At 37.0% G+C, this 13,510-nt stretch overlaps 1 protein-coding gene across 1 annotated transcript; it reads left to right on the top strand.

The window, feature by feature from the left end:
• The first annotated feature begins 991 nt into the window (after positions 1-991).
• On the top strand, positions 992-13,280 carry LOC107805125 (uncharacterized). Its single transcript, XM_016629115.2, has 2 exons — positions 992-1,076; positions 1,402-13,280. Exon 2 carries the CDS (start codon positions 4,668-4,670, stop codon positions 5,829-5,831), a length of 1,164 nt encoding a protein of 387 aa, XP_016484601.1. The 5' UTR covers positions 992-1,076; positions 1,402-4,667; the 3' UTR covers positions 5,832-13,280.
• The last annotated feature ends 230 nt before the right edge of the window (positions 13,281-13,510 follow it).

The following is a 13,510-nucleotide window of genomic DNA, read 5'->3' as shown; positions in this document are numbered from 1 at the left end:
CCACGTACTGAATATATATGCAGAAGCTACAATATTTTCATCAATTTAAATTCTTTTGATATTTATAAATTCAGCACAAAAGCCTATAGCACTCTTGTGAGGACATTTCTTAAAACTTGATCAATAGAACATTACCGTTATTGATTCTCACGGGGATTCATGTAGGATTGACAGTTTAAAAGTTTTTAATTCGAAAATTCTATTCACCTTTTTTTTTTTTCAGAAATTGTTTCGCCAGAATAATTTACAGTGTAATCAATTCAAAAGCAAATCAGTCTTTCTTCTTTGGAATAAAACATAGTAATGTGCATTATAAAGGATAAGATTTATTCATAAATAAAAAAAATGTGTTTTCTTTTTCAAACTTCTTCCATAATTTTTTCAACAACCAAACAAAAAGAAAATTGAGAAGAAAGAGTCAACGGCCGAGTGACTCAAATACTTTTTTTTGTAGAAAGTAAATAGTGTTCAATCATAATTCGCAGATCCAAAAGCGAAATATTAAACCGATAACTTCTAAAGCCATTCATATTGCAAATACAAAGCACTAACAAACTCTGGAATTAACAAAATGTCAACGTACTGGTAAAGTTGTATGCATAATTTTGTAGTTTTTTCAATCTCCAATGTCTCGGTTGAATACTTAAAAGTAGGGTTGGGCATATATCGGTTAGAACCGAAAAGACGATCGAACCGAAAATATTTTTATTTCGGTTTCGGTTATTCGGTCTTTTCGGTCGGTTTCAATTTTAAAATTTTAAAATTCTCGGTTCAGTCGTCGGTTATTGATTTATTTTGTTCGATTAACCGAAAAATCGAATTATTAGCAAATTGATTCTTTAAACTATATATAGGCTAAGCCCAATATAACAAATACTAGACCCAATTTTAAGTTCCATCAAAGACGGCCCACTCTTAACAAATCCTAGGCCCACGCTTAAAGACTTTTAAGTTTTAAGGTCATCAGCTTTTGCTTTTCCCATTCTTAAGCTTTTCCCAAATACGCTAGGGTTCTTTTTTTTCAAACTTCTCTCTCTAGTCTCTATCACCATTGATACACTGGTGCGGTTGTGCCGGTAAGCTTATTTTTTGTTATATTTCTCTCATTTCTTCTTTTTTGTTCTCTGTCCTCGCCGATCTTCTCTTCTTTCTCTCGTTTTAGTAAATTTCTTCTTCTTCTTTTTCTGCTAAAAACTAGTAGTTAAAGACTTAAAGGTGCATGTATATTGTTGAAAGAAGTTTTGACTCTTGAATTTGATGTCCATTTTCTGTCTTCTTGCTCGGTTATTATTTTTGTTACCTCATTTAATTTTATGCTTGTTTCTGTCTCCTCCTCTATCTTCCTTTTTCGCATTATTATAGCTCAGTGTTTTATTATTCTGCTTGTATTCGTTTTCGTAGATGGAAGAAAATGAAAGTAGGGTAAGCGAAGCCTGCGAAGGTGGGGGTTCAAATTATAGCATACCTAACACTGAATGTCTCAGTCCTGATGAAGCTCCAAAGAAAAGGAAAGTCATGCAACCTAGATCTGATGCTTGGAACCATTTTGAGAAGTATGATGATCCTAGTGGAGCTAAAAAAGCAAAATGTAAGTATTGTAAAAAAACTTATGCAGCTGCTACGAAAGGTAATGGTACTACATCAATGAACAATCATCTCACTAAGTGTCCCAAAATGCCCCGTAAAATAAAAAATAGTCAAACACAACTAAGTTTTCTACTAGCTTCAAATGGGGCAAATGAAGGGGTGCTTACCACTTGAAAATTTGATCAAGCACTTAGTAGGTGAGCTTTAGCTCAAATGATAATTTTGGATGAACTGCCATTTAGTTTTGTTGAAAATGAAGGATTTAAGAAGTTTATAGGAGTCACAATACCTCAATTTAAAATTCCTTCTCGTAGAACATTGACAAGAGATTGTTATGAACTTTATTGTGAACAAAGACAGTTTGAAGAAGTCCTTCAATGAAGCACGTCCAAAAATCTGTCTTACAACAGATACTTGGACTTCTATACAAAGAATAAACTATATATGTCTTACTGCTCACTTTATTGACAGCGATTGGAAATTGCATAAAAGGATAATAAACTTTTGTCCTATCTCTAGTCATAAGGGTGATGATATGGCGGCGGTTATTACTAATTGCTTGCTTGATTGGGGTTTGAAAAATATATTTACTATAACGGTAGATAATGCTAGTTCCAATGATGTCACAGTAAGAGAAGTGTCTAAATAATTTACTACTTGGGGAACTAATATAATGAATGGTAAACACCTGCATGTTAGATGTATGGCTCACATACTTAGTCTCATTGTACAAGATGGGTTGAAAGAAATTGGTGTTTCTATCAAGAGAGTTAGACAAGCTGTGAGATACATTAGACTATATCCCGCTAGGATTAGAAAGTTTAAAGAATGTTGTGAATCTCAAAAGTTAACTTCCAAGAGAACATTATGCTTAGATGTTTCTACTCGATGGAACTCTACATACATGATGTTAGACACAACACAATAATTTGAGCTTGCCTTTGACAAATATAGTTTCTTTGATACTGGATTGTTGCATCACCTTCGTACCTATGTATGTGAAGATGGAACTAGTGCTGGTGATCTCACAAGTGCTGACTGGGATAATGTGAGAATAATGGTAAAATTTCTTGAAGTTTTTTATTTGCTTACTTTTAGGGTCTCTGGTTCTATTTATGTCACTTCTAATATACATTTTGTTGAAATTTGGGAGCTTGATCTTATTTTGAAAGAGTGAATGGAACATGAAGATGCTAGTTTGAGAGAAATGGCAAAAAAAATGAAAGAAAAATTTGTCAAGTATTGGGGCTAACCTGAAAAAATGAACAATATGATCCTTATTGCATCAATTTTGGATCCCCGTAACAAGTTTGACTATGTTTCCTTTTGCAATTGTGAGGATGTTTGGAGAAAAAGAAGGGAAGAAATTGATTGTAGAAGTGAAAAATTATATGGATTCTTTGTTTGATTATTATGTAAAGAAAAATTCAAAAGGATCTACATCTGCTTCATCTGGAAACACAACAGCTACCGTGAGTAGTTATGGTAGCTTTTTGAAAAGAGAAACAATGAGAACGAAATTGAAATTTGAGAAACATAAGGAAGTGACAGGAGGTTTAGGTGCTAAATCAGAGTTAGATAGATATCTTGCTGAAGATATTGAGCCTGAAACAGATGAGTTTAAAATCTTAAAGTGGTAAAAAATCAATGAGCCTAGATTTCCCATTCTTGCAGAGATGGCTCGTGATGTGTTAGCCATTCCTATTTCAAGTGTTGCATCAGAATGTGCATTCAGTACTGGAGGTCGCATTCTTGACTTGTTTAGGAGTTCGTTGACGCCTAAACTGGTGCAATCTCTTATTTGTCTTCAAGATTGGCTTAGAAGTGAACCTATGCCTATTAAAGTACCCAAGTATATTTTGGACTGGGTTGGGCAATGACCCAGTTATTGACCTAATACCCGCCCAGATTCACCCCAATCAGCCTATTTGCCACCCCTAATTTCTTATTACGAGTAGTTAGAGCATGTAGGTCCTTTTGAAGCCTTCGTAATCAGTATGGATGGACCTTAAATCTCCGCTCCATAAGAGGTTTGCCCTTTCTGACAGAACAGAGAAAGAACAAAAAAAGGATAAAAAGGAAAAGATCACCAAATATAAAAATTTTAAGCACAATGTAGAGTGATGTTACTTATCGAACAAAATAAGGGAAGCCAGCGTGAAATTGCGTTTGGTGAATGCAGACACGTCCGAAAAGCCAACCTAATTAATGAAAAGAGACAAAAAGCCACTGGATTACTCGAATATTTTGAAACCCAGCGTAATTAATGCGCTAATGAACGTGAACGTGACTGCTCAAGCTTCTGTCCAGCCCATTCTAACGAGGCGGGCATCTTTTTTGAATGGATAAATTTTAGTTAAATTCCCAGAAGTAGAAGTTGATCGCATGAATGTAATTAAAGGCCTACAATATGCAGTTGTTGGCAAATTATCATACGGTTGGCCAAAACTGCAGGAGTTGTGCCGAATCATCCCCAGTCAATGTGAAATTAAAAGAGAATGTAGTATTGGATTCCTTAGAGATCGATATGTTTTAATTAGATTGATGCTATGGGAAGATTTCATCAATTTTATATCGAAAAGCGCTTATTATGTTAAAGCCAAAGATGGTTATGCATACCAATTACGACCACTTATTTATGATGCAAAATTTAAGGCAAGGGAAGAAACTCTAATGGCTATGGCGTGGATTTCTTTTCCAGACTTGCTGGCTACTTACTTTGTTAAGGAATACTTGTTTTCAATAGCTTCAGTTGTGGGGAAGCCGTTGCATCTTGACATGGCTACAATTAACAAAACTAGGCCTAGTTGTGCAAGAGTCAAGGTCCTAGTTGATTTGCTACCAGAGTTACCTAAGAAGGTGCGGATGGACATCGAAAATGAGGCTACTTGTGATGTCAGGATAGAGTGGGTAAGAATTCAATATGATATGTTACCTAAGTATTGTAATGATTATAGGTTACAATGTCATAATGAAATTGAATGTTGCGTATGCATCTAGAATTAATGGAGAATAAGGGCTGTGATAAGAGGGTTGTTAATGATGAAGACTAGGAGAGAGGCAAAGATAAATCTCCTTTGATGATTCTCACAAGTGAAAAAGTAGTAGGAAATGTAGGTGAACAATGGAAGGAAGTTCGAGATAATCGAGTGAAGAACAGAGCCAAGCAAAGTCAGGAACAAGAAAAAACTTGCAAAGTAATCGTTCCAGTTGATGGTACAGTTCAACAAGTTCAAACAACTAACAACTTTGCTATTCTTGAGATAGAAGAAGGAGATAAGGAAGATAATAACCAGCTGGTCTTGGTGGAAATTAGTAATGTTGATCGCAGTCATAAGGTATCTCCTAGGGTGACTAAGAATGGTACTCCAAGATCAGCTATCAAACTAAATCCTAAGGCATCTGTTTTTAATCCTAATGACAAAGGGATTGAGACTGTTTGTCAATTACAAAAGGAATCTACTACACAATGGGTGAGTAGGAATTTTGGAGGTGGTTTAGTTTCTACCAATCGTTCTTGCCAGCAAATTCCATCGCAAACAGTTGACACAGCAAAGTCCATTGCATTGCTTATGGAAGAAGTGAAACAACAGGCAAGTGGGGGGAAATTATGGAGTGAACAAATTGAGGAGGATTCTGAGGAAGGTGAAATACCTGATGCAATGGAAGATGACGATATATCCACTAAATATGAGGTAGAAGAAAAACAAGGTGTTAATGAGAAGGCCAAGGAACATATCAGTAACAAACAAATTCAGTGTGAAGAAGGCAGCATTGCAAGTAGATATTGTGATCCTAATTTGATGCAGAACCCTAACCAAACAACATGTACAAGACATTCAATTGATCAGGTGGGCTCAGTGGATCCAGGAGAAACTAATGGAGTTGAAACAATGTTGAGAAATGAGTCTGAAGCTGAAAACAATACAACTTTGACACATACAAATGATGAGCTAGGGGGGACAAGTAATATAATGCAGAAGGATCAGATGGTAAGCTCTACTGAAACTCAAGAAACTGCTGGAAAGGAGAAGGGATGTGAAACTCTAATTCCTAAACATGTGAGAACCGAGCTTGGAACTCAAGTAAACACCAAGGAATATGTGGGGATTTTGGGCACAGATGGTAAGGATCTGGATGACGAATCCACAACACAAAACTTCCTCAACATAGCTAGGCAAGGAGATATATCTCCAAGGCAAATGGAGAAAGGGAAATTAGCTGGCCGTGGAAGGAAAAAGTAACAAAAGGATAGCTCAAATGTACAAACAGTTGGGATTCAAACGAGAAGGAACCAATCTAAATCTCATAATTAGATATGAATGTAATCATATGGAATGTGAGATCGGTTAACACCAAAAAAGCCTTTACTAGGCTTGTCAATATGAATAGACAACATCATTTTCAATTTATTGGAATTATGGAGCCAATACAGCAAATGAGGAAGTTGGAAAGATACAGAAGAAGGATAGGCTTTGCACAAGCCTTTGTTAACATTACCAACAAACTATGGGCTTTTGTAGATGAAGATCATATTGTAGATATCTTATTTGACATGGAGCAACAACTAACTATGAAGCTGACCAATGTTGATACCCATAAGAGTTTTATTGTCACGCTGGTATATGAAAAATGTACCGCGATAGAAAGGATTGAATTATGGGACTCTCTGTATGCCTTAGCCACAGTTATGACTTCACCATGGCTTGTAACTGGAGATTCTAATGTAATATGGAATGAAGAAGAGAAATTTGGTTGACTGTCAGTATCACTGAATGAAGTAAATAATTTCCGATATTGTGTTAACAAATGTAATTTATTTGATCTTGTTTTCAAAGGGAGCATTTATACATGGTGGAGTGGTAGAGCGGAGGAAGATTGTATTTTTAAAAGATTGGATAGATGTTTAACTAACACTGAATTCCAACAAATGCTAGCCAGGATAGAGGTCACTCATCTATCAAAAATAGGATCAGATCATTGTCCTCTACTGCTGTCATGCAACCCTACAACTGTGCCAATTAAGAAAGCATTCAGGTTTTTAAATTTTTGGACCAAACATCCATCGTTTAAGGAAGTTGTTAAAGAAAATTGGTGTGTTGTTTTGCTGGAAATCCATTCTTTGTTTTTAATCACAAGTTGAAAAGGCTGAAGCGAGCTCTATCTCTATGGAGCAAAGCTACCTATGGTGTTATTTTTTAGAAGATTGCAAGCTTAGAGGAGGTGGTATTAGTGCATGAAGCTCAGTTTGAACACAACTCATCGCAATAGAACAGAGCAAGGTTACAAAAAATACAAGCATAATTGATAAGATATTTGGCTTTGGAGGAGGATTTCTGGAAACAAAAAATAGGAATGTCTTGGTTTCAAGATGGAGAAAGAAATACACACACAAGTAAATGGAAGGAGGAAGAGATTGCATCTTAAACGAATACAAAAGAGAGATGGGAATTGGATAGAAGACAAAGAAACAATGGCTGAAGAGGTAGTAAACTTTTTCAAGGAACTGTTTCATGAAGATCAGGTTCCTACAGCTTTTGGCATTATCGATCATATACCATCAATGGTAGATTATGAACAGAATCAGGAACTATTGAAACAACCTACAATAGAGGAGGTAAAATGGATTGTTTATGGGCTTACTAGAGATAGCGCAGGAGGACCTAATGGCTTTATAGGTTTCTTCTTCCATGTATGTTGAGATATAGTAGGAGAATACATTGTGGAGATGGTGAAAGCTTTCTTCAATGGACATGAACTGCCTAGATCCATAACTCATACAAATCTGGTACTGCTGCCAAAGAAGAAAGAAGTGATTTCATATTCAGACATGTGACCTATTAGCCTCAGCAACTTCATAAACAAGGTGTTTTCCAGAGTTATTCATGAGAGGCTAGTTGGCTATCTTCCTAATCTGATAACAGATGAGCAGGCAGGCTTCGTGAAAGGCAGGATCATAGTGGAAAATGTTTTGCTAACACAAGAGATGATATTAGGTTGAGAACTAAGGCTGGTCCAAACGTGATGATCAAATTAGATATGACAAAAGCCTATAATAGGCTATCTTGGTTGTTCCTGACTAAGGTTTTGAGGAAAATGGGATTTGGGGAAAGGTTCATTAGCCTGATTTTTGACATTATATCAAATAACTGGTATTCTGTCTTGCTTAATGGATAACCATGTGGATTCTTCAAATCAACAAGAGGTGTGAAGCAGGGTGATCCTTTGTCGCCAACATTATTCATTCTTATTGCTGAAGCATTGTCAAGGGGAGTAAATGCATTACATATGAACCTTTACTTTTGTGAATTTGGATTGCCTAAGTGGAACCCTAAGATTAATCATCTAGCTTATGCTTATCATACAATCATATTCTCATCCTCTGATGCTACCTCGTTGCAATTGGTGATGGAAGTCTTGTATGCATATGAAGGTGCTTCTGGTCAGTTGATTAACAAAAGCAAATCTGCCATATATATGCATCACTCAACCAGTACACATGTCGTGCACAAGGTGGAAAGGATCACTGGGATATCCAAGAAGGAATTTCCATTCATGTACCTTGGTTGCCCAATCTTCTATTCCAGAAGAAGGATAGACTACTATCAAGGTCTCCTTAACAAGGTGTTAGACAAATTACAAGCATGGAAAGATAAACTTCTTTCTATAGGAGGTAGGGTTGTCTTGATCAAATATGTTCTTCAAAGTATAACAATTCACCTCCTTTCAGCAGTAAATCCTCCTGCTTATTTGATCAAAAAATTGCAAAAGATCTTTGCCCAGTTATTCTGGTGTAATTCTGTTGGTGGCTCGAGCAGACATTGGCATCATGGAACACATTATGTATGCCATGTGAGTAGGGGGGATTTAGATCTCTCGATGATGTTTCAAAGGCTTTGTTTTGCAAACTGTGGTGGAACTTTAGAACAAAACCTACTATGTGGAGTTCATTTATGTGTCAAAAATACTACAAAAAACTCAATCCTATGGTGGTACCATGGAGGGATGGATCACATGTATGGAAGAAAATGCTCGAATGCAGGGATTTAGTTGAACACCAAATTGTGTGGCATACGAAAATGGGATCAACTCTGTTCTAGTTTGAAAACTGGACAAGTTTGGGGGCTTTGTATTTCATGACTCCACCTGATTTCTTTTGTGATGAAACAGTTCATAATGTGCATGATGTAATGCAAGATGGACAGTGGGATGAAGCCAAAATTAGAGAAATATTGCTAGAGGAAATTGCCAACCACATACTTGAACACACTAAAGCACCAGTGATACATGATGTACTGGATAAGCCATTTTGGATGCTGGAATCTAGGGGAGATTTTAGTGTAAAATCATCTTGGGAATATGTGAGAAGGAGGCAAGAACCATGCAATGCTTATAAGAAGATTTTGGTGAAAGGTTTACCATTTAAAATAGCTTCTTTATGTGAAAATTATGGAGAAATAAGCTACCACTAGATGACTTTATCAGAAGATTGGGCTATTTGATGGCTTCTAGGTGTTGGTGTTGTAATAATTCGATGAAGGAAATAATGTAACACTTATTTTTCACGTCCTATGCTGCTAGAAGAGTGTGGTCGTAGTTTTTGCCAAGTGCAGGAATTAGGATAGAGGAGCTTACATTTCACCAAGCTATAATCAAGTGTTGGAATGCTGATGTAATACCAAGAATACAGCCTATAATTCAGGAAATGCCACCCATTATTGTATGGGAGTTGCGGAAGAGAAGGAACAACTACAAATATGAAGATGGAGTAACTGTGAGTAGGGTCATTTACCAGGTATCTAATACACTCCAATCACTTGTCAAATTTAGGAAGCCTAGCCTACTTCACGTACCTCACAAATGGCCAGATTTAGTTACAATGATGGAACAATATCTTCCTAAGTTGAAGATTACTAAGGTGTTATGGGAGTTCCCAACAACAGGATGGATTAAAGTGAACATTGATGGGGCTTCTAGGGGCAACCCTGGGAGAAGTGCTATTGGCTTTGTTCTAAGGAATGAAGAGGGATATATGATGTATGCGTGTGGTAAAGAAATACCTGAAGGAACTAATACAAAAGCAGAAGCTAAGGCCATAGTTCAAGGTCTTAGATTTTGTATTGAACATGATTATATCATTATTAATCTGCACACAGATTCTATGATAATGAAGAATGCAGTGAAAGGAGAGTGGTTTGTTCCTTGGTCTGTCGCAAGAGAAGTGGAGAAAACCAAACAACTAATGTCAAGATAAAATGTTACAATAACCCATACTCTTAGAGAAGGAAACAAACTGGCAGATCATCTTGCTAACTATGCACTAGATATTGGTCCCATTGAGAGCACTTGCTTTGGTGAGATGGATATTCAAGAAAGGAGGATCGTGAATGATGATAAATCTCAATGTCCATATTTAAGAATAAGAATTGCAGGAAGTTAGGAGGTGAGGAAGAGAAGAGCACAATGGGGAGGAGGTCCACTGGAAGTAACAGACTCGATCACCTTGATCAAACCCTTAGGGAGGAGGCCATGGGGGACAATGTTTATACTAATGTTGTTTTATGTTTTGTAGGGAAAGTTACTGTATCCATGCATTACTATCTGATACAAGCTAAATGGGTGGTATTAGCACCCTGTGCTCATTCCCTTGAAGGTGTATTAGTCGTAAGTACAAGCATGGAATCGAGCTTGGAGACAATTCGTCAAAAGAAAATTTAGCAAATGGACAGTGTCAAATTAGCCGTCAACTATAAGAAACAATTGCTGAATATCCAACCCGAGAAAGTGTTGTATATTTGCGTACTAGCAACAGGTATTACAACCATAACAAAGATTTAGAGATACATCAGATGGCTGCCCAGAATTTTGGCAAAGGAATTTGCACGATGTTATGGACTTTGGAAACAAATTAAAGGATCTATACAAGTACTGCGGACTATGATCTCAATACTTCCCACATATCCAACATCCAAGATTTGGTTTTGTATGAAATATTCATTGATCTATAGCTAGCGCTCACACATAAATGGAACCAAACAATACAACATCATCATATCACACAGGAATTCAACAGTGGGATTTCTTCCAGTCACGGGAGATTCTGTTAGGTGGAGGAACAATACAGATACACATATGGTATTGAAACATTATATGAACAGGTTTGCCACTTGGGAATCAGGGGAACTCTGGAGAATACTAACATGATACACGATGAAGGGAAAATATGGACAAATGATATCAACATGGGCAAGCAGGACTTATATGAATGCCTACGACATTGTGCTCACTATGAAAAAGTGGCATTGGACTACTCCTTTTGGGTCAGCAATGGACAATCCGAATACTTAGGTGGACTACTGGACTCTAGACATCAGGAGGAAAAAGTAACGATATGGGAATGGACTGGTAGATGCAAGGAGATGCAAGACATGAAGAGGAAAGGCAATGCAGTAGATATTGCGATAACACATTATACTCGATATGTGGATGACCAGAAGAGCTACAACTACAAAGATGATGCACATGGTATTTGGGAAAGGAACACTATGGCTACATAACTGGTTACATTAGGCTCGTATCTATTAGGGCACAGGGAAGATGGCCAAACATACAACAAAAGAAGATTACATTGTGATATTTATTATCGAAGACTTAGCATGGCTAGTTTTTATAAGTTGCTTTATTATATTACATTGTGTAATATTAGTGTTGTGTACTACGCTCAACACTGATAATAGGGGCTATGTACTTGTCAAATTTTATTTCTTTCACTTTGTAAGACCCCTGACATTTGTTTTGTTCTTTCTTTTTGAGATATTTATATAAAAACTAGCCCTAGACACACTGTCTAGTGGATTACTAAAAATAAGTATCTCTATTATGCCCCGCAATATGGTAGGTCGATCAGAAATATCAATCTTGGAACATAGCAGCTCAACAGAGCTACTTGGAAGAGGTTTTATAAGCATGCCAGCTAGTTGCTCCTTCGACAAAACATGAGCAACCTGAAGAAGACCTTGCTGGACTAATTTACGTACAAAATGATAATCAAGTTCAACATGCTTCATACGAAACTAGAACACAGGTTTAGCACAAACATATGGAGTACCAAGATTAACATAGCAGATGACAAGTTCTGAGAGGGAGTAACAGATAACTCCTCGAGAAGATTACGCACCCAATAAAGTGTAGTAGTAGAGGGAATGGCTCTATATTTTTGCCTCCATCGAAGAGCAAGTCAAAACTTATTTCTTGGAACTCCATGAGATTGGATGACAGCCAAAAAACACAATATAAGTTGTAGTGGACGAGCAACCATCACGATCACCAGCCCAATCAACGTCAGAAAAGGCATGAATCAAGAGAGGATAATTTTTCTAAAGAAACAGACAACGATCAGATATTCCAATCAAGATAGAGCAAAGCACATTTTACCATGGTCCATTGAGTTGTCGTGGGACAGCTTGTAAACTGAGACAACTTGTTGACTATAAAGGCAACATCTGGGCGAGTAAGATGCAAATACTGCAAGCTTCCAACTACATTCCTATATTTTGTGGGATCTTCAAGGGGAGAACCATCTTTAGAACCTGGACATGAGCCAATAGCAGTAGGTGTCCTCATTGGTTATGCATCTGCCATGTTGGTTCTTTCAAGTATCTCACAATTATATTTCTGTTGGTTAAGGAATAGACCAGTAGGCGAACGAATGACTTCAACACCCAAAAAAATTTAGATCACCAAGATCTTTTATGGAAAATCGAGTACCAAGCTATTTGATAAATTCTTTAACATACCGTGAGTAGTTGCCAGTAATTATGAGATCGTCAACATAAATAACAAGATAGATAATAACTCTAGCTTTTGCAAAGATGAAGAGACAAAGATCACACTGAGAGTAATGAAAACCAAAAGATAAAAGATAAGCTTTCAGTTCATCATACCAGGCACGTGGAGCCTACTTCAAGCAATAGATAACCTTATGTAACCGACAAATATGATTGGGAATTTCTCATTGACAAATCCAGGTGGATGAGTCATGTAAATTTCCTTAGATAATTGCCCATGTAAAAATGAATTATTGATATCCAATTGCCCAAGAGGAGAAAGAACTACTCTCACTGTAGTATACTTAGCAACAGGAGAATAGGTCTCAAAATAATCCACACCAGGCTGTTGAAGATAACCTTTAGAAACCAATCGAGCTTTATAACGTCCAATGCTCTCATCCGAATTATACTTAACATGAAATACCCATTAAGAACTCACTAGTTTGGCATGAGGGACGAGTGGCACAAGAGACCAAGTACCTTAAATTTGTAATGCTTCATTCATAGCCTGTCGCCAATTTGGATCTTTTAAGGCTTGACGAACAGTGCGAGGCTCTATAGGTTTAGGTAAGGAAGAAAACTATTTTGGCTTGGTGAGGTTTTTGGTTGCTAGAGGTAATGGAATTGATTTGGTTAATGGTGAGACCTGGGATATATTGGGATTAGCAGAATCATGAACAGTAGCACTAAGACACAATTTCTGAATAGGTTTATGAATGTTATTCTTTGATCGGGTAATCATGGGATGAGAGGGTTGAATGGTCAAATTTTGATTTGCACATTGGTGTTATCTGCCAAGGAGGATTCAGCAGAAGGTACATAGGCAGAACAAGCACATGATGATGAAGAAAAAGAGATATACCTGATGACATAGACTCCCAATTTCGTTTGATAAAGAAGCATTGCCAGGTGCACCACTGGAATATGTGGGACCAAGGGGCGCTGGAGTAGAGGTTGTATGAGAGTTGATGGATGAAGGTTGGTGTAATGACCGGTCCGTCGTTTTGAGTATTTTAGCATTGTTTTCCCTATTCGATGCTTTACATATGTGTATTTGTCGTTATATAACTTGCCGAGGTAGTTATTTTGGTTCC

Source organism: Nicotiana tabacum, chromosome 13 (genome assembly GCF_000715075.1).
Source record: "Nicotiana tabacum cultivar K326 chromosome 13, ASM71507v2, whole genome shotgun sequence".
Lineage (NCBI taxonomy): Eukaryota > Viridiplantae > Streptophyta > Magnoliopsida > Solanales > Solanaceae > Nicotiana > Nicotiana tabacum.
The sequence above is the reverse complement of the archived record's forward strand: the minus strand, read 5'-3'. Positions and strand labels throughout refer to the sequence as shown.